General features: G+C 36.5%; 1 protein-coding gene across 1 annotated transcript in view; it reads left to right on the forward strand.

The window, feature by feature from the left end:
* The first annotated feature begins 96 nt into the window (after positions 1-96).
* The window catches only part of Copg2 (COPI coat complex subunit gamma 2), a 136,216-nt gene continuing 109,420 nt past the window's right edge, over positions 97-26,892 (forward strand). Inside the window, exons 1-5 of the mRNA XM_010633522.3 lie at positions 97-434; positions 873-925; positions 1,507-1,587; positions 3,290-3,361; positions 11,079-11,158. Of these exons, the coding sequence (XP_010631824.1) occupies positions 365-434; positions 873-925; positions 1,507-1,587; positions 3,290-3,361; positions 11,079-11,158 (356 nt within the window). The 5' untranslated portion in view covers positions 97-364. The remainder of the gene's footprint in view (positions 435-872; positions 926-1,506; positions 1,588-3,289; positions 3,362-11,078; positions 11,159-26,892) is intronic.

Genomic DNA, 26,892 nt, shown 5'->3' on the forward strand with positions numbered 1-26,892 from the left:
TCATCCGGGCTCGCTGCTCTGCCTCGGGCTGCTCGCGGCCCCGCCCCCGCTCAGTCCCGTCCCCGCCCCTTCCTCCGCCCCCTCCTTCGGCTGAGCCCATATGAACCGCCCTCCCGCGGTTCTGCGGCTGCTGTGGAGCGAAGCTGTGTCGGTCTGTGTGGCCCCGGGTGCACACCCTCTTATCCGGGGTTGGGGGTTTGCGGAGCAGCGAGTGCGTATATATGGACATGAAGGTGTCTTGTACCTTCTAGTCATTCCTGCTGGCCCAGGAATGTGACTTGTTCCCAGGGCCCAGCTGTCCCGTGGGACATAGCTCTTCGAGTGCTCATACATCCAGAAGTGACTTTCGAGGAGATTGAGGAAGATGCCAAGCCATCCACAAAAGAAAAAGAATTCCCAGTGTTCGAAAGCTGCTAAGCGTGGTAGAGGGTTAGGTTAGTTAACCCTCATGGCCTCATCCAGCTTTACTTTCATGTGATTCTCTGTGAAACTCTTCATCTGTGCCTCTCAGTAGAAATACATAAAATAGGTCTTGCTCTTAGTTAAATCAAAAGGGCTGTATCATGAATCTCATTAATCTTCATTGTGTGGAAATCACCCGTTTGTAACATTCGTTGGGGGTGGGGGCAGGGAACGAAGACACGAATTTTGGGCAGGTTTCCTGAAAAAAAGAGCCAAGCTCTTAGGATATGACGACGGGACTTATATCAGAATCAAAATGACTTCATTCGGTTATATGCATATTAGTAATTATTATCACTGTATTAGCTAAATGATCACCTCATTTTGAGATTTCCCAAACATCAGTGCCCTTCTCTAGAAAATAAATGTGTAGAGCAGCTACTGAAGACTTGTTTTGTTTTATGCTATAGGTAGTGGCTCCAATCCTTTCCAGCATCTGGAGAAGAGTGCTGTCTTACAAGAGGTATGGCTTGAAAGTAAATTGTGCTCTTTTTTTTTTTTTCTATTCTTTTTTTTAGAATGGTGTACAAAGAACCTTTGGGATGCTGTGATTAGGACATCCAAAAGGGGTATTAAGATACGTAACTGAGGGCCGGGGATTAGGTCAGTGGTTCTGCTGCCTGCCTCGCAAGCGCCAGGACCCAGATTCGATCCCCGGATCCAAACAAACAAAAACCTAAATGTAACTGAGTTCAGAAAATAGAGACTTGAGGAAAAAGGAAGAAGATTTACATGTGATAGAATCGAGAATTTACAGAAATTCAGGCTTTGCTATGTGTTGGGAAATTAACCTCATTGTATTCATTTGATAAATTTTGTGACTTGTTTAACAGAAAGTCCATATAGTTGAAGCCCATAAAGTGGTTAAACTAAGGAAAAGTATACATTGGAAAATTAAGGCCACATCTAATAATTTGTCATATACTATAGTAAAGTGAGAACTATAGACAGCTAACCTTTTTGGAGATTGTATTAAATACAGTATTAAAGTAATTTGTGATAGCAAATGCACTATATGAAACAACATTTTTAATGTTTTCATAGGCTCGTATATTCAATGAAACTCCCATCAATCCAAGAAGATGTTTGCATATTCTTACAAAGATTCTGTACTTACTGAACCAGGTAAATTATTTTCACCTTCCTGAGATTTGTGTCACAGAATAGAAATATGTAACATACAGTGAAGTGTTTTCTAGAGAGTATAGTAAAAAAAATTTATTGAACTTTAAAATCCACAAGTTTGATTAAAATAATATGCAAAACTCAGAGCAGAAGGAGTATGACATGCTTCTTTTTATATTCATGAGATATTAAACTGTTTAAGCAGAGTAGATTCTCAAATATATTGATGTCAGTTTAATGAGTCTTAATTAGATCATATTGTATGTTTTTTGGGGTCTTCATGGCTTTCTGAAAATATAGTATGAAGTCAGACAAATTTCAGATTTAAAACTTTTAATATTCAGATTTTGTGTTTATCATTCCTATTCCTATTCCAATATTACTGGCAATATGATTTTGGGCAAGTAATTTAACCATTATGGGCCTTAATGTCCTGTTCTGTAATGAAGATTATGGTAATATCTGTTTTATAAAGTTGTAATGATTAAATGAAATGATAAACATAAAGCATTGAGAATAGTGATAGACACATGATAAACATTCAGGACTAGGTGTTATGTGGTTACTCAGCAATTATTTATTGCATTCCTCTTGTGTCTTATGCACTATTCTGGGCACTGGGATATAGCAGAAAAAACCAAAAACAATACTTGCCATGGAATGTAAATTTTGCATTCTGTCATTGTTACTTCTTTTCCTTTTCTTGTTTCACACTGTAAAATATCTCATGAAATTTATAGAGCCTTAATATACTTCATATATATACTTTCATAGATCATAAGCTGCTAAGAAGGCTATAATTTGCAATTTGAATTCTAAAAAAAGCCTTATTTTTACTATTTTTTAACTAAAGATGTCATTCAGAGACTTAATAAAACTTTGTTGTTTGCAAATTGAGACTGAGTGACAAGAATATAGTTTTAAATAAAATATATTTGTTTATAAATAGCATAATCTCTCTGTGGCAGCACATTATAGATACTTCAGCCACAGTCAGTTTGACTTAACTTTTCCTAGCACACATTATGTCCAAATTGGCTAAATACATTATATAAACAGAGTCAAAGTTGATTCAGAATAGCATATTCTTTTATATTGGCCAATACCTTTTTTCACGCGGCAGTTCATGTTGAAACAAGTAACTTGATAAATCAGGAAATTATCAAGCACAGTATAAACATAATTAACCACATGAACAGGTTTGGGAACATCTGTTTTATCTCTTTCCCTATTTTTTGTTAGATCTTTATGGAAAAGTACTTTTTTTTTTTTTAAAGTTAAGAAAGCCACGTATTTGTTCTCTGAGTTTCAAGTCAAAAAATGGAATTTATAAACCCAAATGGCCACTGAGATCTCTGTTGTTGGGCAATGTAATAATAGTAACACCCTATTCTGATTAGAAACTTTGCTTGCATCATAATTCTGTCTCCTTGTAAATTCAGGGAAATAAAAACACTTTCTGTCAAAAGCTTAGCACTGTTCCATAACTTTTATGTGTGCTGTGTGATACTGAATTATTTTAAATAAGGTATGCATCAGTGGCTATTTGGGTTTATAAATTGAAAGCCAGAAATTACAAGAAGCAGAATGTTTACAAAGATACTCTTTCCCCTGAATTCTAAAAGATTTATGCAGAAATAAAGAGAAAGTCCTTAACATCTGAATTTTTATGTTTAAAAAAATTGTTTCAAATTTTACATAGGGTGAACACTTCGGAACTGTGGAAGCTACAGAAGCCTTCTTTGCAATGACTCGATTGTTTCAATCTAATGATGTAAGTTTTCTTTTCTAAAATTGTTTTTTAGGATGGAAAAACAAAAACAAACAAAAAAAAAACCCCCGCTTGTTTTCCCCCAGGGAATTTAGAGTGTTACAGATTAGAAAGTGTTGCCTGAAATGTTTTAAACTGCATGCTTATTTTTATAAAACTTATAAATGCTCATTAAAGGGCATGTAAAAATGAAGAAATTACAATATATAGTATAAGCTGTTCTCCATAGATTTATCATGCATATGTAAAAAATAATTAATACTTAGCTTTTGGTATAACACTGCAAAGGTAGACTCTTCGAAGCCAGAACACGTAGCTAACATGTTTCCCAGGTGTCAGTCAAATTTCTGGTGGGCCTGGGGTTGCTGTTGGTTAGCAAGCCTGGCAGTTGAGAAGACTAGCTAGCTGGATGTGGAGTAGGGATGGTGACATGCAATAGGGAAATAGAAGAGTGAGGACAGATTAAACTTGGCAGCCCCTCTGCATCCTATCTCTCATTACCTTAAGATTACCTCAACCTGCAAGGCATAATGGCTGCTGCTTTTTTTATCTCTTCTGAATGTGACACATATTTCTCTGCCCAACTCTAGTACAGAAACATCCAGGGAAGAGGACTCTGAGATACATATTTCCCAGCTTTGTGTTAACATTAAATTGGCCTGATCTTGCAAATCTTTTCATACGTGTTGCATATCAGCACAGGTCACGTTGTATGCCTAACTCCAAGACCTCCTGGGATTTCATTCTGGTTATATGTCTCAATAATGAGAGGTTTTAGGAGTAGGTCTGTAGGATGATTGGCAGTCACCATGTAAGGCAACTGTCTCTGGGGATGCCTTTATGTGGCCTTCAGATAAAGGGAGACTGAGTCCTCAATTGTGGGATAAATGACTACTTCCGGTGGCAAAGGACCTTTGACAGATTTTAGGAGTTTCAGGCACTTAGCTCCATCAGAATTTGCCTAGAGGTGCCCATGTCAGTTTTCAAGGATCTGATCCATGCTAGTCAAGGCCCTACTTTGATGTAAGGTGCCCTGCAAGGGTGTGAACTGAATTTGCATTGTGATTCAAGACGAGTTTTATCAGCTCAGTGGCCACATGACCTAAGACTTTCTATTAAGACCTTGAGCTATGTATTTAAAATACTAAGCTCATCATTTTCTTTTCCCAAGAAAATAATTCTCCAGTGTTTTAGAAACAGGTTAACCCATTAGTTTAATTAAGCAACTTACTCTTAACAACTTGTTTCCACACCTCTTATTAAAATCTTTGGAAGGGCCAGGGATTTAGCTCAGCGGTTTGGTGGCCTGCCTTGCAAGTGCAAGGACCTGAGTTCAATCCCTGGTACCCCCCAAAAAAAAAAATCTTTGGCAGCAGCAGTGTATTTACCCAAGGATTTGCTCTCTGATCCTTGTCTGCAGATGATAAATAGTAGTAAAATAGAATTTTGTCACTATATCATGTCCCATATACCACTGAGGGTCATTAATGCCTTTACTACAAACAGAAAAACAGTTCAGATTTATAGCCTTTAGGTCCTGTTCCCCTTTCACTGCTTCCTGTACCAAATTCAGAGTTCATTCAGGAAAGAGAATCAGTGTATTTCAGGATAGGTATTTATTAGAGGACTTGGACTAGAAAATTAGGCATTTTAAGCTGTTAGAATGGGTTGCACAGGAATGTTGTCAGTAAAGTCACAGGGTATGGGGGTGTGGCTGTTGCCTCTCTCTGACTGCTTTTTCAGGTAGGTGTCTGGTGCTGGGCTTGGTTGGGTCAGGAGAAGTTAATAGGACTAATGGATTGTAGGTCATGATGGAATGAAAAGAATTGTTGGAATCAGCAGTTGTGGTTGAAGAGTGTGATGTTTAGAAATAAAATGGAAAGGAATACTGTTACTGATATAGGATTTGACAGTGGAAATGGATGATCACTACAGGAAGACATTGTAGAAAAAAAGTTCAAAGAATGGATGTCTATGTAAGATCCCCAGTAATTATTAGTGGAATAATATTGGAGAGTGACAATAAACACTGTACTAGTTCTTTTTAATGTAGGGAAGTAACCTGGGGTCTGTATGCATAACCCAGAGTTGGGGCAGATGGTACAGTCTAAGGCAAGGAGTGTCAGTGTCAGAGGTTTTTTAAGAAAAGGAGGTGGCAGTGAAAGAAGGTGGCATGATAATTTTGAAGAGGTAATGAAGAAAAAGTTGGATATCTTCCCTCAGTTGTAGGCCTGGTGAGGTGGGGCTTACGGGTGAGAAATAGCCACCATTTTGAGAATGCTGTAGAAGAATCCTTAGGGAAAAACCAGATTCTCATTAGAAAAAAAAAATGGTAGCATTCAGAAAAATTTGAGGATGTAGGATATTTTGCTGATGGAAGTGCCAGAGAACAATAGAGTGCTTGGGATTTGTGGAAGGGTGGTAAATGGAACTATTCATAATTATTCCCTTATTCTTCTAATGCCTGCAGAATCTGTGCTGATGTCTCTTCTTATATCAAAATTCTGTCTTCTCCCCTTTATCTCTAGGAAGTTTGTCTAGAGGTTCATGAACCTTACTAATCTCTTTGTATAACCAGATTTTTGTTTCATTGATCTTTTTTCTCCCCCTCAAAACTTAATTGTGGGGTGGGAATGGGGATAAAAATCTGTAGAAGAAGGGAAAAAAGAAAAGAAACAAACAGGACAAACCTAAATCATATGATGGTAGACATAGACTTATTTGCATTATATGTAAATGAACATTTATAGAAATCAACTGTATAACTTAGCTATAAAGCCAGATGACAAATTTGAACAGAATGATATAGACTATGTTCTTTAATTATAATGCAATAAAGTTAGAAAGTAATAATGAAAGAATAAATAGATAATTTATCCTATGTTTTGATATGAAGAACCCATTTCTGTTTTGTTTCCAGCCATGGTAAAGGGGCTGGCATTACTCTGCTACTGTAAATACTAGAAAATTAAACAAATACATGCCACAGCAGTTTTCAGACATTAGATTCTAGGCCTCCAAGGACTGTGAACTGAAGGAAGCAAACAAGGTGAGCCTGGCGTTGAAGTAGTTCACTGACCAGAAGCAGGTTCTAGGCCTCCAGCCAGGCAGGGCATACTAAAAAGAGTCTGGCTTAGTTAAATTTTCTCATTGCTAAGACAATACTTGATACCCAAAGTTAAAGGGGGAAAGGTTGATTTGTTCCACAGGTTGTAGAGGTTTTAGTCCATATTCGGCTGGGGAGGCATGACAGAGGGCCATTACAGAAGAGAAGCAGTTTATGGGGAGGCAGAAGACAGCAAAAACAAGCAATTGAAGCCATCAAAAGCAAGCAAGTGAAACAAAAGCCAGAAAGGAGATAAAAGCAACTTCTTTCTGCCCTTTTGTATCTCTCTAGGCTACCTGGTTTAGGGTGGGTGCCAAATTTATCAGTGGACTAATACTAGTAATCACACATCCTTAATCCCAGCATCACACATTCTAGATATAGCCACTTCTGAAAAAAGCCCTATCTATGACTGCATGAGGCTTTGGGGGGATATCTAGACATAAGCCATAATAGAGCCCAACCTCCACTCTGAGTCAGAAATCAGATAAATGTTGGGGAAGTCAAGAATGCTTAAATTTGTAGGGTAGAATACCAAAGAGGAAGGAGGGAAAGGGGAGAAGAAAAAAAAAAGAGACAGAAATCTGCAGTCTAACCCATGAGTGTAGATGAGAGCTGTTCTGTGTTCATGTAAAGGAAACTGTTCAAGGCTCAGAAAAGAATCAGAAGTACAGGATCCTGAGAATAGTTCATAGTCTTACCGGTGAGAATGGAAAGACCTTGTAAATGCAGAAGACTTTTTGGTGTAGTTCTCAAGACAGTTTTTTTGTTGTTTTTGTTTTTTTTTTTTGTACTGGGGATTGAACTCAGGACCTTACACTTGCAAGGCAGGTGGTGGCACCACTGAGCTAAATCCCTGGACCTTGAGGCTTACTTTAAGTCTTGGAAAGCTACAATCTAAGGCTAATATATTCCCATTACTCAGATAATGTCTCTTGAGAACTGGACCATGGATTTAGCTCAGTGGTGCGGCTACCTGCCTCACAAGCCCATTGTCCCAAGTTCAATCCCTGGTACAAAAAAAAAAAAAAGAAAGAAAGAAAGCCTCAAAAGTTAAGGAAACCAAGTAATTAAACTTCATCATATAGTTCAATACTGTGTAAAAGATTATGACAAAATCCAACGCTTAACATAAATTTCTTTTTTTTGTTTGTTTTGGGTTTTGTTGTTTTTTTTGTTTTTTGGTTTTTTGAGACAGGGTCTCACTATGTATTAAGACTCACTATGTAACCCAGGCTGGTCTGGAACTCACAGCCATCCTCCTGCCTCAGCCTCTTAGTACTGGGATTACAGTCGTGCGACACCACGCCCAGCTGTTAGTATTTTTTGTTTGTTTGGTTTGGTCTTTTTGAGACATGGTCTCACTATGTAGTTGAGACTGACCTGGAACTCACTATGTAACCCAGGCTGGTCTGGAACTCAGAGATCCTCCTGCCTCAGCTCCTGGGTGCTGGGATTACAGTCGTGCGCCACGATGCCTGGCCACTATAAATTTCTTAATATGTAGCATCTAATAAAATCTGAGTGTGATTGTATACACCTATAATCTCAGGTACTCAAAAGACTAAGGCAGAAAAATCACCAGTTTAAGGCCAGCTTGAGTTATTAGGGGGAGAACCTTTCTCAAAATAAAATCTTAGAGAAGGCTGGGGGTGTTGCTCAATGGTGGAATGCTTGCCTAGCACACACAAGGCCATGGTTAAATCTCAAGTACAGCAATCAGTCAGTCAGTTAATGTGTAAGAAAAGAAGCAGACAGTTAACCAGGAGAAAACTGGGTTCATAGATAGAAGCCCAGAAATGATAAAGATGATAGGATGAACATATAGTGACACTGAAACAACTGTTATAAACACTGTATACTTAAGCGTATATTGAAAGAATAGGAGTAAAGAAGAGGAGGCATAGAAAGAATGAGGAGTAAAGAAGACATTGAAGAAATCCATGTACACTTTCTGGATTTTTTAAAAGCAGTGTATAAAGAAGAAAATATACTTAATGGGTTAAGAGCAGATTAGAAATATAGGATAAATATACTAGTTTTTGTTACTGGGACAAAATACTCAAACTCACAAGTTTGGAAGGAAAAGTTTATTAAGCTCATGGTTTGTAGAGGTTTCAGTCTATAGTCAGCTGACTCCAAGGCACAGTGGCATGGGAGAGGGGCATTGCAGAGAAAAAATAGCTCATGATGTGGCAGGCAGAAGATAGCAAAGCAGCAAACAGCAGCAGCCCACCTCCCCTCTCTCCCTTTATATTCCTTCCAGGCTATAAGCCAATTGATTGTTGCCACCCATACCCAGGGATGTGGGCTTCCATTATCCACATCTAAAAATGCTAATTTCAATCATTGGACTAGGTTAGTACCACACATCTTTAATCACAGGTATCACACACTGTAGATCCTGCCAGCTCTAAAAGGCCCCAGATATGAGCATGAAGCTTTGGGGGTGGGGAGACATCTAGATAAAAGCCATACAACATAGCATATCAGTAATAGAAACTGTCTAAAATAAATCAAAGATAATAAAAGTGAAGAACATCAGTGACAAGTAGAGTAATAGTTTGGAAGTTCTTTTGGTGATCGTACAATTTGCATTATAGATTTTTGGGCCAGGGATTTAGCTCAGTGGTTCCACTGCCTGCCTTGCAAGCCTAAGGACCAAGTTTGATCGCTGGTACCAAAAAAAAAAAAGAATCATTATAGATTTTTTTTGTTTGTTTGTTTTGTTTTGTTTTGTTTTGTTTTTTGAGATAGGGTCTCACTATGTAGTGAGACTGACCTGGAACTCACTATTTGGCTCAGGCTGGTCTTGAACTCACAGCGATCCTCCTGCCTCAGCCTCCCGAGTGCTGGGATTACAGGCCTGCACCACCATGCCCGGCCCATTATAGATTTTTGAATTACCAAATCTTATATCCATCTTTGTCTTTTTCCTACTCATGGAAAATTTGTCAATCTCAGGACATTCTCTTTCCACGTGTATTTAAGTATAAATGTTTCTATGTTTATATATGGAGATACACATATGCACAATTACATACATAAATCCTTTATTTTATAACATTTTTCCCGTGGCTACTTATTTAACCTTTTGGTTCTTATGTCATTCAACTTTTCTGAGTGTTTAGTTATGGAGTATGTTTTACTGGCTGAGAGTACATCTTTGCCAATACTTTGTATTGTTAGTCTTTTGAAGTTTTGCCATTTTGTTGGGTGTGAGGTAGTATCAGGAATATAGTTTTAATTTTATTTCTTTGATGATTACTCATGTTGACCCCATTTTTTCTGTTTTAATTAAACTTTCCATCTCCAGTTTTCTTCTACTCTGTTTTGCTTTTTATTTTTAAATAGGGGGGTAGTTGTGGGTTTTCCTCAGCTCTGAAATTTGATGCTTATTTTCTATTTTCTTGTGATAGGAAATTTATATGTCATCTACATTGTTCTAGCTTTTTCTTTGATTTTTTTTCCCCCCATTAAATCACCCTAAGAATCCTCATTCTCTTTCTTTAATGAGCTCAGTGATCTCTGCCAGATTCTTTCCCTAGCTTGGATTTTAGAACTGGGTCTTTGGTTTCTCCTTCCACGAAATTTGAAGTTACTTAGAAGATGAGGCTGGACAAACAAAAGAACTGGTACTCATAGCGTGTGGATAAATCAGAGATCCAGGAAAGGAGGGAGCAAATTTGTTTGCTTAATACTTTTTAGATCCAGATATTGATCTGGAAATTGATACTTGAAAACAGAAGTTGGTTAACCAAGCACAAATCACTTAGGGCTCAGGAGAAACATTGATACACACTCTGCTGAGAAAAGTACAAAGTATGCATCTCATCTATGCACGTTTTTTGTTTTTATATTTTTTTTCCGGTACCAGGGATTGAACTCAAGACCTTGCACTTGCAATGCAGGCGTGACGCCACTAAGCTAAATCTGTGGCCCATACACATTTTTAAAGAATTTTAGGGCGGGGGATTTAGCTCAGTGGTTCCACCACCTGCCTTGCAAGCACAGGGACCTGAGTTTGATCCCCGATACCAAAAAAAAAAAAGAATTTTAAAAATACTTCTCTCAGGACAAGACTTTAAAACTTTGGGAAAAACTATGCCTTTGAATTTAGACAATTCAGAGTCTAAATTTGGATTAGGAAAGACCCATATAATTAATTGAATTTTTAAGTTTTTACTTAGACTTTTTCCAGGGTATCAGTGCATTAAATGTTTGTGTTTAGAGCCAAATACCAGCACTTTCTAGGAGGCTGAGTCAGGAGGATTGCAAGCTCAAGTCCTGCGTAGGCAGTTTAGCAATTTAGTAAGACCTTGTCTTGAAATAAAAAATTTAAAAAGGGCCAAGGATGTAACTCAGTAAAAAAGCCCTGGGTTCATTCAATCTCCAGTACTGGAAAACAGCAACAAAAACAAAAAAACAGTATTTGTATTTAGGAAATAGTAATATTCTGAATATTTTCTTACTCATATATTTTAAATTTTTGGAAGGAGATAAGAATCGTTTAAAATATATTTTTCTAAAAATACCTACTTAGGGTCCTCACTTCATACAATTAAGAAAAAAACATTTCGTTGTGAATAACTATTTTCATGAATAATTTTTCAGCAAACATTGAGGAGAATGTGCTACCTTACCATCAAAGAAATGGCTACCATCTCTGAGGATGTGATAATTGTCACAAGCAGGTATGTAATAGTCAATCTAGGATGTGATATGTTTATGGAAATTTGATGTTTTCTTTGTTGATTTTATCTTTTTGACTGTAAGAATACCAGTAAGAATTTAAAAGAATATTGTATCTTAAGCATTTTTTTCTGAAATGCAGTTGTCATCATGTGAAAACCATCCCTTTCTGATAATTAAAGAAGTGATAGAGTGTTGATTTGATAACTGTAAAAAAGTTTATAAAAATATATAAATGATACTTGAAGTAAATGATACACTGAAATAATACAAGAGGGCTGGTATCTACAATGTATAAAGAACTTTTATACTTAAAAACAATACCAAGTGGTAATTCATAAAATAACCAATACAAAGAATTTTCAGTCACTCACTAGTAACCAAAAAATGTAAATGAAAAATTCGAGAATATTTTTACTCATCATATTGGCAAGAAGGCAGAATTCAGTACTTGTGAGGAACACTGATATTTTTGTATACACAAAGCAGAGTAATAAATTATCCAGTTTTTCTAGAAAGCATTTATTGAATGAAAAGTTTTATCCCTTTGGCCTTGGTTTACCACATCTGTAAAACTATCTTCAGAAAATAATCACACAGCAAGACTTATATGGAATGGTGTTTATTGCAACACTGTTTTTACTAGCAAAAAGGATGGACAAATTATGTGTCTATCATTGTTAAAATAACTTAATCATGTTTTAGTCATACTATAAAATATTTTAAGTTTTTAAAAATATTTCTGAAATGTCTTTTGTGATATGGAAAATTCCTCACTAAATTTAGTGCTATGTGCTAGTTTAATTCAATATATATTTCCATATACTCTTGTTTTAAAAAATATTGTATGTGTATAAGAAATATGGATGTAAGTATATGGATAAATTACCAATAGGTTATCTCTGGGTGTTTGGGATTATGAGAAGTATTTATTTTCTTTAAAGTTTTGATAATTTCCAAATGTCTTAGAATGAGTACATAAAATTTATTTTATTTTATGTTTTTCTTTTTTCCAATTTTTATTGTGGTAAAATACACAACAAAATTTACCATCTTAACCATTTTAAATGGACAGTACATAAAATTTATAGTTCTAAAATATGTAATAAGCTATTAAAAAACCCCTTTCATTATTAATTATAACTCATTTAACTGAATATGGTTTTTGTACAACAAAACATTTTTGAGGGAGGGTGCTTGTGTTTAACCAACAGTTACACTGAATACAGTTGTAATGAGTAACGTTTTCAGTTGAAAATAATAGAATAGAAGATGAAAACAGTGACTTAAATGAGATGGGAGTTTATTTTTCCTTATATAACCATAAGTCTGGAGGCATAGGCTATGTGGTGTTAGTTCAATCACTCAGTAGTGGTGGGATGGTGACCCTTGGATTTGTTTGGATATGCTCCATTATTACAAAATAGATTTCTGAATTATTGGCAGAGCATCACCCTCAAGGCAGGAGGGCTACTTGGAGGGGGGACAGGAAGTGCCAACACCATCTGCTTCTTTTATCAGAAATACAATTGTTTTTCCCAAAGCGATTTTTAGATTTCACTTGGCACAACTGTATTATATGACTATCCTTATTGGGCCAGGAAAGTGAGTATGTATTTTTATAGCCCAAGCATTAAGGTAGGCGAGGAGGAAGGGATTGAAAGTGGGTGTTGAGGGCTGGGGATTTAGCTCAGCGGTTTGGTGGCCTGCCTCGCAAGCATAAGGACCGGAGTTCAAACCCCAGTACCAAAAAAAAAAAAAGTGGGTGTTGAATTACTCTGCTAATATTGTCTGCCACAAATATGAAATGGAAAATCTTAAGCTAGATGGCTAGAATTACTAAATATTTAAAAATTTTAAATAAATTAGTCATCTGGGTTTTTTGTTGGTTTTAGCTATTAACACTTCCTACTAAGTTGTCTTAGGCTACTTTGAATTATGTCTTAATTTTAATTTTTAATTTTAATTGATTAGTAAATGTGCTGTCTAAAGATGTCCAGGTCTTAATTTTCAGGACCTGTGAATATGTTACATAACATGGCAGAGAGGAATTAGATTATCCTGGATTATTCATGTGGGTCCTGTAAAGACAAGCATCCTTAATAGTGGAAGTGAGATACAGAAAAGGTTCTGTAAAGAGATGTGATGATGAGAACAGGGTCAGAAGAACGCAGGTTTTTTTTTTTGTTTTGTTTTGTTTTTTTATTAGAAGATAGAGGAAGAGGACCATGAGCCATGGAGCACAGGTGACTACTATAAACTGGAAAAACAAGGAAAGTTATTTATTCTATATCTGTTTTTATTTCTAAAACAAAATGCCTGAAGTTGAGTTTTTAAAAAATTTTGGAGGAGGAAAGGTGAAGGCCTCATGGCCGATGGCATCACAGAGGCAGGAGTGTGTGCAGCAGGGACTATATTGTAATACAGGAAGCCAGAGGGACTTGGGGACCAGGCTTTCTGTCTTTATAACAGCTCACTGTTGCAGTAACTAACCAGGTCCTACCTTCATCCCATCTGAAGACAGTGCCACCTTCTATTCCCCACTTCTTAAAGGTTCTACCACCTCTGTAGCTCTCCACTAGTCCAGCACATGGACCTCTGGGGTCATGTTCAAACGATAGCAACCCTAATAGCCCCCAGAAAGGAAGGCAGCCCTGATAATATGTTGATTTTAGCCCAGTGAGATCTATTTTGGATTTCTAACTTAAATAATGGAAAGATGAAGTGAATGTTGTGTTAACCCTCTAGGTTTGTGGTACTTTGTAATAGCAGTAATAGAATATTAATATAAATTTTGGTACCTATAAGAGAAGTGCTGCTATAGAAATAGCTAAAAATTGGGTGTGTCTTGTATTAGGCAAAGAGCACATTCTGGAAGAATTTGAGGTACACAGTATAAAAGCCCTAGACTATTAGAACAGTGGGTGCTATAGTGACTGTTATAGACTAGGAAAGAAGTAAGGACAGAGAAAACATTTATCTCCTTAGAGAATACCTAAATTGTTGTGAACAGACTCCTGGTAGCATATGAGTTGCTGGTGGTAAGAGCTCATGGGAAAATAAGGAAGATGTTGGAAATAGGAGTTTAATGGCTTGTATCTAGATTTCCCTTCCCAAAGACTCATGTGATCACAAGTGGGGAGTTTCTAAGGTGTCCAGAATAGGATGTATGATGCTGGGATTAAAGGTGTGGTGCAGGGATTAAGGATACCCAACCCTAGGTGTGAGTGGCACCACCCAAAAAGTAGATAACCTGGATCCAATAAAAACGGACAGAAAGAAGCTGCTTTGCTGCCTTCTATCTGCTGTGCTTTGCCATGGATTTGTCTCCTCTGTGATGCCCTCTGCCATACCACCCTGCTTTGGAACCAGCTGACCATGGACTGAAATCTCTATAAAATGTGAACTAAAATAAACCTTTCTTTTAGCTATTTTGTCTCGGAAATGAGAAAAGTGACTAAGACAAGAAAGAAAGGGGATTCTTTATAGTGATCCTTATAGTGACAGGAAGCTTAGCATAATTATGTCCTGTGGTTTTGTGGGAAGCAGAACTTATAAGCAGTGAACTTGGATATTTTACTGAGGAAATTTCCAAGCAAAATGTTGAAGGTGCAGTCTGGTTTCTTTTTGCTGCTTTTAGTAAAAACTGAATCAGAAATAAATTAAAAGGAGACCTGTTAAATAAGAATGTACTATACCTTGATGATTTTGGAAATTTTCAGTCTGTCTAAATGACAAAGAATGATAAAATGAAGAGATTCACTGTCAGAAAATTGTGTGCCAGAGAGAAAGCCAAAGGAATCACTGCACAATCTTTTGTTGGAACCTCAGATTAAAATGTCATCATATTCACTCACACAGAGTACTCTGAAGATAGCTAGGGTGAGACTTACAGATTCCTTTAGCAGAGAAGTCAAAAATAGAGATGAGGTTATCAAGACAAGATCTGTGGAGGAGCCTGTTGTATAGTAGAGGGAGTCTGTGAACTTACATGGTAGACCCACAAGGCACAAGGTTGCTGATTTTTAGGCTCTCGTACCAGCAGAAATATTACCAGCTTGAACTCGAAGGCACAGAGAGGATTAAGTAAAAGAAGTCAGTATCCCAGGATTCTTCAGACAAGCAACAAGCTAATAGAACTGCTTAGCTTTGAATGAATGTTATCTACCTTTTATGAAAAGAAGAGAGATAACTTATGAAAAGGAAAAGAGCAGGCCTGTAGGGTGGCACTGAAAACTTTACAGAATTCTGCTCAAGCAGAAACTGTTTGCCTGGCTAGATTATATAGTTATTTGGTGCCAATAACTTTTTATTCTATTTTCTCTTAGAGTGGAAATATCTGTACTTGTTAGAGCAGGGAACTTGTTTTCTAGTTATATGTGTCTGAAGATGGAGAGGAATGTTGACTCAAGATGGTTTAAACCAAGTTTTTCACCCATACCTAATTTATATGACTTTGGTAATAACATTAGGACTTTTGAATCAATGAGATTGAGATGGAGCTGGGTGTGGTGGCACATACCTGTAATCCCAGGAGGTTGAGGCAGGAGGATTGCTGTGAGTTCAAGCCCAGCCTGGGCTACATAGTGAGGTCAGGGCCAGCCTGAACTACGAAGGTAGACCTTGCCTCAAAAAAAAAAAAAAAGGACAGTGAGATTGAGATGAAATTTTGGACTTTGATTTGATGCTACAATGTGTTGAGATTTTGGGGGATTTGGGGATAGAATAAATGTATTTTGCATGTGAAGTAGATGCAAAACTAATGATACAATTTTTAGTCCAGTGAGAGCTGTGTTGGATTTTGATTTTACAGAATTCTAAATATTTATTTATTTTAAGTCACAAATTATGGTAATTTGTTATAGCAGGAATAGAAAAGAAATATTGTAGATGTTTATTCTATGTACAGAGACAACTGTTAGATGACAAGAAACTATAGACATTAATAAAACCTGAAACAGATACTTCACAAAAGAACATGGTCAGTACGTATGTGGAAATATTCTTAATATTATTAGTCATCAAAGAAATTGTCTCAGTTACCTTTTCATTCCTAGAACAAAAATACTCGACACCCACAAATTAAGGGAAGACTAGTTTATTTCAGCTCTCAGTTTGTGGAGGTTTTAGTCCATAGGTGGCTGACTCTCCAGGCAGGGGGCAGCATTGCAGAGGAAAACAGTCCATGGCAGGGTAGGCAGAAGCCAGCAAGCAGCAGCAGCAACCCTCCCTTTACCTCTTATCTAATCCAGGCTACAAGCTATTTAGGTGGTACCACCCATATTCAGGGTGAGTTTCTCATTTACCTACACCCAGAATTATAAACCATAAACCAATTTGTGGACAAATGCAGAACAACATACTTAATCACACTAAACATCCTAGATCCTAGATCTCTGAAAAGCTCCATTTGTGACTGCATGAGGCTTTGGGGAGACATCTAGTTACAAGCCTTAACAGAAATAAAAATTAAAATCTTAATGAAATATCATACCGTGCTATCAAGAATGGTTTATAATAGAGAAGCCTGACAATACCAAATTAAAAAATTTGCCCTAGTACAGAATAAATGGAACAACTGAAACTATCATACATGGTAGGTAGGAAGGTAGAACATTATAACCACCTTAGAAAAGGCTTGACAGTTTCTTGAAAACATATACTCATCCTATGACTAGTAACTTCTGGCATTTATCCTGAAGTTCTTTTTCACTTCCAGTTCCACTTGTATACAAGGAAAATGAGAAAAAAAAACAAGACTGTATAAGAATTTCATAGCAATTTTATTTTTAATAGGCATAAACTGCAAACACCCCAAATGCTTATGTATATAAGAAGGGATAAACAAATTGTGGTATATTCATACAGTGGACTACTGCAGAGGAAGGAAAGGGAACGACTTGCTGATTCAGACAATAACATGGATAGGCTTCTAAAACAATATGTTGACACAAAAGAACACAGACACAAAAGATCATATCCCAGATTCTACCTATGTGGACTACAAGGATAGCCAAAATTCATAAGCAGTAGAAACCACAAGTATAATGGGTTAGAGGAAAATGCCCAAAAATGTGTATGAAGGAACTTTTTGAGGTGATGAAAATGTTCAGTATTTTATTTTGAATGGAGATTAAGTGAGTGATCACAGTTGTCAAAATTTAACAGAATACTTGTCCTTTTTTTGTAAGTTGTATACAAATTACAACTCAGTTTAAAAAAAAAACTTGAAGAAATTTAGTCAGTAACTTTAAGGATATCAAACATATTGACCATCTGGTTATACTATTTTACCCATTACTAGAAGGACCCAACCAACTTCTACTACTGAGAAGTGCTTAGGATTCTGAAATGAAGTTCTGAGGAATGATCATTCACTCAGGGAGTAGAATGGAGGAATGGGTATTGGTAGGTGTAAGTTACATCCCAAGTCTCAGGTAAATCAATGAGTAGTTCATAAACCCTGACTTGGGAAGAAGCAAATGGGTTGTAGAGACAGTCATCAAACAGTTTTGGAATCAATTGTGAGGATAATGTATGGACTTTAGTAGGGGGAATAAAATACTTCGAAGTTCCTGAGGGAACTAAGGAGCTAAGTCCATTGACTTGCTTGGTGAGAAATAGATAAGTCTGAAACAACTTTTCTATTTAAATGGTACAATTGTCCCTGAATGATTACTTCTGAGGAGTGACTGCCAAGATGTGGTTTAGGAAAAGAAAAGAAATGGGATAGCATTATAATATGAATAAAATGAAAGCAGGAGACCTCTAATTCCAGATGAAGGCAGAGTGTTACAGCCTAACTTTCCTAATGAGTACAGCAAAAACGCAGTGAGTTTTCTGAGGCTTCCAAAAAGTAAATAATAGCAGATGAATTGAGGAGAGAAAATACTACTTAATGAATGATCAGTATGACAACAGTGAATTTCATGGTTATTGTTCCTTGGATCCTTGGTTTGACTCAAGGCAGGCTGACTTGGAAACTGTGTGGTGGGTAGGATAGACAAAGACTCAGAAGCCACCTTTGGCTGAACACAGGTTGGTTAGTTGGTTGATTTATTTGTTTATTTATTTATTTATTTTTTGGTACCGGGGATTGGACTCAGTACCTTGCACTTGTGATGCAGGCGGTGAAACCACTAAGCTAAATCCCCAGCTCTATTTATTTATTAGTAGAACATTTATTAGTACATTTTAGATCCACATAATGATCATAGGGAATTTGCACGAGTACATGACATATCTTGATTTTTCCTTTCTCATTCCCCTGCTTCCTTAAAAAAGCTGTTTCCATTTTTTCTTGCAATTTTCTCCTTTTTTGTTCCCTTCTGCCCTTTCCCCATCCCCTCTCCATTGTTCCCCTTCTCATTTGAATATTTTCTTCCCATTTCCCAATATCTATTATACATTTTACTCCTTATTTCCACTTTTGATTTCTTACACCAGAGAAACAATGTGGTATTTAAACATGTGTATTCGATTTACTTCACTTAAGAGTATAGCCTCAGTTTGCATCCATTTAGATATAAATGTCTCAAGCTCACCTTCTTTATGCAAAGTAGAACTTCAATGTATTTAAAAAACATAACTCAGTACATATCAGTTGTAACTATCAATGATGGTAAGGCCTCAGTTTGCCAATCAAAAGAAATGGACTAGCAGAATGGATTAAGAAGCAAAATCCAACAATATGCTGTATACAAGAAACCTAGTTCAAAAAGAAACTCATAGACTGAAAGAAAAAAGATGGAAAACAGTTCTTCATGCAACAGGAACCAGAAAAAAGCAGGGGTAGCTATCTTATTTGCAGAAAATAAATTTCAGAACAAAACTAATTAAGAGACGCAAAGAAGATCACTACATCCTTGTAAAGAAAACAATCCAAGAAGAAGAGATGACAATCATAAATATATATGCACCAAACACTAATGCCCCCAACTATGCAACACAAATATTAAGCGCCATGAAAAGCCAAATAAGTACTAATTCAGTTGTAGTGGGGGACCTTAGTACCCCACTCTCACAAATAGAGCATCTCAACAAAACATCAACAACAAAATAGTAGAAATGAACCAAGCTTTTGAACAGATGGAATTAACAGACATCTACAGAGTGTTCTACCACACAAAATCAGAATATCCATTCTTTTCAGCTGCACATGGGTCATTCTCAAAAATAGACCACATACTAGCTCATAGAACATGTTTAAGTAAATGCAAAGGAATTGAAGTTATCCTGTATATATTATCAGACCATAGTGCAATTAAACTGGAGATCAGTAACATAAGAAACCATACTTCACATACACATGGAAATTGAATAACACGCTCCTGAACAACCAGTGGGTCACAGAGGAAATAAAAGAAGAAAGTAGATAATATTTACAATTTAATGATAATGCCAGTACAAAATATAGGAATTTATGGGATATAATGAAAGCAGTTCTACATGAGAAATTCATAGCAATGAATGCCCACACTAGGAAAACAGTGAGCTCAAGTAACCAACCTAATGCTGAATCTTAAGCGCCTAGAAAATGACAATCAAGAGAAACTCAAAACTCATACAAGGGAGGAAATTATAAAGATCAGGGCAAAAATCAGTGCAGTAGAGACTAAGAGAATGATACAAAACAAATCAGTGAATTGATGAATTGGTTTTTCAAAAGAATAAATAAAATCAATGAGCCCTTAGCCAACCTTATCAAAAAAAGGAAAGAAAAGGCTCAAATCCATGCAGTTAGGAATGAAAGAGGAGAAGTCAACAGATCCAGCAGAAATCCAGAGGATCATTAATACCTACTTTGAGAACCTGTACTCCAATAAAATAGAAAACACGGAAGAAATGGACAGATTTCTAGATACATATGAATTACCAAATTTGAACAATGAAGATAAAAAATTCAAAACACCCCAATTACAATCAGTGAAATTGAAAACATAAGTAAAAATTTACCAACAAAGAAAAGTCCTGGTCCTGTTGGCTTCACTGCTGAATTTTACCAGACATTTAGAGAAGAACTATTGCCACTACTCTTTAAACTTTTCAATGAAATTGAAAGGATAGCAATACTTCCAAATTCTTTCCTGGAAGCAAGTGGTACTTTGATTACAAAACCAGGGAAAGAAAACCAAAAAAGATAACTACAGGCCAATCTCCCTAATGAACATAGATGCAAAAATCCTCAAAATGATACTGGCAAACAATACAGAGTGTCATCAAGAAGATCATGCACCCTAAACAAGTTGGATTCATCCCAGGGATGCAAGGATGGTTCAACATACATAAATCAATAAATGTAATATGCTGTATTAACAGAGTCAAGGACAAAAACCATATGATCATCTTAGTGGATGCAGAAAAAGCATTTGACATAATTCAACACTCATTCATGATAAAAATCCTGCAGAAAATTGGAATAGATGGTCTTTACCTCAACTTGATAAAGACTATCTATGAAAAATCAAAAGCTGAAATCATACTAAATGGTCAGAAACTGAAAACCTTCAGGAATAAGACAAGGATGTCCACTATCACCATTCCTGTTCAATATAGTTCTAGAAACATTAGCCACAGCAATTAGACAAGAGAAAGAAATAAAAGCAATAAAGATAGGAAAGGCAGAATTTAAAGTGTCATTATTTGCTGATGATAGGATACTTTACAAAGAAGACCCAAAAAACTCTGCCAAAAGACTTTTAAACTTAATTGACAGATTCAGTAAAGTAGCTAGATACAAGGTAAATGCTGAAAAATCAGTAGCCTTCTTGTACAGAAATAACACACTCATTGAGAGTGAAATTAGGGAAACAATCCTTTCACAGTAACATCCCCCAAAATGAAATATCTAGGAATCAGTGTAACAAAGGAAGCAAAAGACCTCTACATTGAGAACTACAACACTGAAAAAAAGAGATTGGAGATGATATAAGAAAATGGAAAGATACCACGTGTTCCTGGTAGGAAGAACCAATATCGTGAAAATGGCCATACTTCCAAAATTGCTGTACAGATTCAATGCAATCCCAATTGAAATCCCAACAGTATATTTCACAGAACTTGAGGGAAAAAAAATCCAAAAATTAATTTGGAATCAGAAGAGACCTAGAATAGCAAAACCAGTTACAGGCAACATAGACGTGGCAGGCAATATCACAGTCCCCGACTTGAAACTATACTACAAAGCCACTGTGATAAAAACAGTATGGTACTGGCAAAGAAACAGACCCGAAGATCAGTGGAATAGATTAGAAGATGCAGAAACAACTCCAGACATACTCAGCTACCTCATCTTTGACATCCTTTTTAATAAATGGAAAAACTGGATTTCATCTTGCCAAAGATTAAAACTAGACCTCTTTCACCATGCAGTAAACTAAAACCCAAGTGGATTAAAGATCTGAATAAGAAACACTAAACTTGCTGGAAGATAAGTTAGGTAGAATCCTTGAAGATACTGACATTGGAAAAGACTTCATGAACAAATTTTCAGTAGCACGGGAACTAGCACAAAGAATCATCAACTGGGATCTCGTCTTTTTAAAAAGCTTCTGCACTGCAAGAGAAATTACCAACAAATCTAAGAGACAACCTACAATGTGGGAAAAAATTACCAGCTGTTCCTCAGACAAAGGTCTACTATCTAGAATATATAAAGAACTAAAAAAAGTCAGACCCCCTCAAAATAAAGACCCAATTCGAAACTGAACTGAAATGAACAGACATTTCTCAGAGTAAGAAGTAAAAGCAGCAAATAAACATGAAAAAATGTTCAACATCACTGGTCATTTGAGAGATGCAGATGAAAACATCACTTGAGATTCCACCTCACCCCAGAAAGTATGGCTGCTATCTAGGAATCAACTGGGCCAGGGATTTAGCTCAGTGGATTTTCCGCCTGCCCTGCAAGCACAAGGACCCAAGTTCAATCTCTGGTACCAGAAAAAAAAAAAAAAAGAAAGAAATAAAGAAATCAACCAATAAGAAATGCTGGCAGGGTTGTGGGGAGAAAGGAACCCTTCTTCATTGTTGGTGGGAGTGCAGACTGGTGCAACTGCTGTGAAAATCAACATGGAGATAACTCAAACAACTAGGATTGATTAGAAGTCCCATTTGACCCAGCTATCCCTCTGCTGTGTATCTTCCTAAAAGAATTAAAAGAATCGTACCATGGCGATATATGCTCACCAGTGTTTATAGCAGTACATTTGTTAATAGCTAAAACTTGGAAACAGCCCTATTGCCCATCACCTGGATACTGGATAAAGAAGATGTGTGTGTGTGTGTGTGTGTGTGTGTGTGTGTGTGTGTGTGTTTGTGTTTATAAAGTAGAGTACTGTTCAGCCATTAAAGAACAAGAAACTAGAGATGTTTATTGCTAAGTGGATGCACATTGAGGCCATACTCAAGTGAAATTAATAAGACATTTAAATATTGAATAGTTTCTCTGGTGTGAAAAACTAGAAGTGTAAACAAGGATCAAAATCTATAATTGATATTGTGTAATAGGAAGAAAGGGTCTACAAGAGTAGGGAAGTGGGAGAAGTAGGAGAAAGGGAAAAGAAAAAATATGAGAAAAGAAAAAACATGGAAACAATGTCTTTGTAAACGGAAGGGTGGAGGGGTTAAAGAGAGGGCTGGGGGAAAAATAAGAACTTAAATCATGTAAAGGTACAAGATCCCAATGGTGAATGTAACTATTGTATGCCTAAAATGTACCAATAAACTTAATAAAAAAAACACATTTTATTTATCCATTTGTTTTTTAATGGGCATTTTTGGCTGTTTCCAAGACTTACCTATTACAAATGGTGCTGCTATAAACATGGATATGCATATATCACTGTGGTATGATTCTTTTAGTTCTTTTGGGAAGATACCAAGAAAGGGAGCAGCTGGGTCAAATAGAACCCCCAGTTTTAGTTCTTTGAGGAACTCCCCCACCCTGATTTCCACAATGGTTGCACCAGTCTACATTCCCACCGATGTTGCAGAAGGGTTCCTTTTCCTTACATCTCCTCCAGCATTTGTTTATGTTTGATTTCTTGATAACAGCCATTCTTTCTGGATTCGCATCTCTCAAATGACCAGCAATGTTGAACCTTTTTTCATATATTTATTACTGCTTGTACTTCTTCAGATGAGAAGTATCTATTCATTTCAAATGCCCATTTTTGGATTGGGTTTTTAAATTTGGGGGATCTGATTTTTTTTAGTTCTTAAGATATTAGTCCTTTGTCTGAGGAATAGGTGGTGAAAATTTTTTCCCACACTACGGGCTCTTTTTAGTCCTGTTGGTGATTTCTTTTGCTTTGCAAAAGCTTTTTAATATTGGATCGCAGTTGTTAATTCTTTGTAATAGCTACTGAGGTTTAGTTCATAAAGTCTTTGCCTACACTAAAGTCTTTGAGAGTTCTTGTCTTTCTATCTTCCAGCAGACTGAATGTTTCTGTTTTAATATTTAGATTTTTTGAAAGATATGGGACTAGTTTTAATCTTCAGCAAATGGAAAGCCAGTTTTTCCAGCACCATTAATTAAAGAGTCTATCTTTCTTCCAGTGAAGGTGTTTGACTCCTTTGTCAAAGATAAGGTGGCTGAGTATGTCTGTAGTTGTTTCTGCATCTTCTAACCTGTTTCACTCATCCTTAAGTCTGTTTTCTGGCCAGTACCATCCTTTTCTTTCTTTTTTTTTTTTTTTAATCACAGTAGCTTTGTAATATAATTTTGTCAGGAATTGTGATGCCCCCAGCCTTGCCTTTGTTGCTGAGAACTGCCTTTGCTATTCTAGTTCTTCTCTGGTTCCAAATGAATTTTAAGGTTATTTTTTCTAATTTTGTGACATACGCTTTTGGAATTTTGATCAGAATTGCATTGAATCAGTATAACAATTTTGGAAGTATGCCCAAGTAAATTGGTTCTTCCTATCCAAGGACTAGGGATATCTTTCCATTTTCTGGTGCCTTCTTCAGTCTCCTTTTTCAGAGTACTGTAGTTTTCAGTGTAGAGGTCTTTTACTTCTTTCCTTAGGGTGATTCCTAGGTATTTCATTTTTTTGATGCTGTTGTGAAAGGGACTGTTTCTCTGATTTCTCTCTCTGTGAGTCTGCTGTTTGTGTACAGGAAGATTATTGAGTGTTGACTTTGTATCTGGTTATGCCACTGAACTTGGTTATCAAATCTAAAATTATTTCAGTGGAGTTTTTGGGGTCTTCTATGTGGAGCATCATGTCATCTGCAAATAATAATTTAACTTCTTTTTTTCCTCACCATATTCCTTTTATTTTATTTTATTTTATTTTATTTTTGAGACAGGGTCTCACTATGTAGTTGAGACTGAAATGGAACTCACTATGTAGCCCAGGCTGGTTTCAAACTCACAGCAATCCTCGTGCCTCAGCCTCCGAAGTGCTGGGATTACAGGCGTGCACCTCCATACCTGGCGCCTTATTCCTTTTATTTCTTTCTCTTGTCTAATTGCTCTGGCTAGTGTTTCCAAAACTATATTGAACATAGTGGTGACAGTAGATGTCCTTGTCTTGTTCCTGATTTTAGAGTGAAAGCTTTCAGTTTTTGTCCATTTAGTATGATGTTGGCTGTTGGTTTGTCATAGGTAGCTTTTATCAGATTGTGACAAAGACCATCTATACGAATTTTCTATAGGGTTTTTATCATGAATGGGTGTTGGACCTGGTCAAATGCTTTTTCTGTATCTATTGAGAGGATCCTATCGTTTTTGTCCTTGGCTCTGTTAATATAGTGTATTATATATCTCAATTTGTTATGGTCGACCACCCCTGCATCATTGTGATGAATCCTACTTGATCATGGTGTATAACCTTCTTGATGATTTGCTGCATTCTCTTTGCCAGTATCTTACTCTGAGTATTTTTGCATCTGTGTTCATTAGGGAGATTAGCATGTAATTCTCCTATTTGGTTGGATCCTTTTCTGGTTTTGGAATCAAGGTAATGCTTCTAGGAGTGAATTTGGAAGTATTGCTTCCCTTTCAATTTCATTAAAGAGTTTGAGGAGTAGTGGCATTAGGTCTTCTTTAAATGTCTTGTAGAATTCAGCAGTGAATCCATCAGAGCCAGGGCTTTTTTTGTTGGTAGGTTTTTAATTACATATTCAATTTAATTGGCTGATATTGGTTTATTTAGAATTTCTATATCTTATCGATTCAATTTTGGTAATTCATAATATTTCTTGGAATCTGTCCTTTTCTTTTGTATTTTCCCTTATTAGAATATAGGTTCTCTCCATGAGCTTCTGAATTTCTGCAGCATCTGTTGTGATTTCAGCCTTTTCATTCCTCAATGTGTGGATTTGAGTCTTTTCTTTCCTTTTTTTTTTTAAATAGGATTGGCTAAGGGTTTGTTAATTTTATTTAATCTTTCAAAGAACCAACTTTTTTTTCTTTTTATTGAGTTTATTGGTACAATCTAGGTATACAATACAGTTACATTCATCATTGTGTAAGAGCCTGACTGAACCAGAGCGACCCCATGTTGACCAGCAAATGACCTAGAGACTGTCGTTCCCTCCATCCCTTATAGGATAACTAATGATTAATTGTGAATTGTTAGGTAACTGCTTTGAAGTAGCTGGGAGGCTGGGTGGAGACTATAGTGAACACAGAGACACAACATGGATTGTGCCACTCCTTGCATGCCTGTAATCTGAATGTTCTGAACATTATAATCTAAGTTGTAAATGGAACAATGGATGAGCAATCTGCTGGTCATTAGTACGTGATGGTCAAGTATATGCCTGATGACCACTAAGTCAGAACAACTGATTCTTTGCCTTTGTCCTCTTCCTGTAAGTTTTAAGTGTAAACCCCCCTTCAGCCCTATATAAAGTGGCCTCTGTTTCTGAGCTAGCTGCCTCTTTGAGCTACTTGGTTTGGGGAGTGCCGTCTGGCCAGACTAATAAAGGTCTATTTGCCAACTTGCCTGGTGTGTTCCTTCCTGGGTGATTTTCACTGTCTGACTAGCTCCTGGAACCTCGCTGAGCTTCTGAGCCCAGCATCGTGAAAGCCTCTTGGCTGTTCACGCTCCAGGAGTAAAAGTGAGACTTAAGTCTTACAATTGGGCTCCTGTACCTTTGCATAACAGCTCTTGTTCTCATTTTTTCCCCTTGTCCCTGCCCTCCCTTCACCCCCACCTTCCCTCCCCATTTACAAACACTTTATTTCCATTTTTTCAGTTTCTCATATTTTTTTCCTCTCCCTTATTACTTTTCCCCACCCTTCCCACTTTCCCTACACCTTTAGCCCTTTACTTCCTATTTCACATTATTAATTATCTCATTAGGATCCTGTGTACTATTATAGTTTTTCACACCAGAGAAACTATTCTGTATTTCAGTTAAACAAATCCCTGTATAAACATTAAAAATAGGGAATCCTAAAATAAAACTAAAAAGGAAAGTAAAAGAGAAAAGGCAATGATGTAACATTAAAATGATCCTTAATTCTGGAGATGAAAATGGTCCCTGAACATATTTAAATTGCTTCTTGCTCTTGTAGTCTTATCTTACTCTTTTTTTCATTATTTAGAGAATACTTTATTAGTTTCTGTAATCAAACCCACATAGATATGACCTTACATATTTAGAACATTGTGTTACCCCTGTACACATGGAAAAAAATTAAAAATAAAAATAAAAAAATTAACATTTCGAGACCAACATGGCTGTCCATTTCTCTACAATGTCAACTCAACACACTAAATTG

The sequence above is a fragment of the Fukomys damarensis genome, unplaced genomic scaffold, assembly GCF_012274545.1.
Source record: "Fukomys damarensis isolate Sample0158 unplaced genomic scaffold, DMR_v1.0_HiC HiC_scaffold_4, whole genome shotgun sequence".
In the NCBI taxonomy this organism is placed as follows: Eukaryota; Metazoa; Chordata; class Mammalia; order Rodentia; family Bathyergidae; genus Fukomys; species Fukomys damarensis.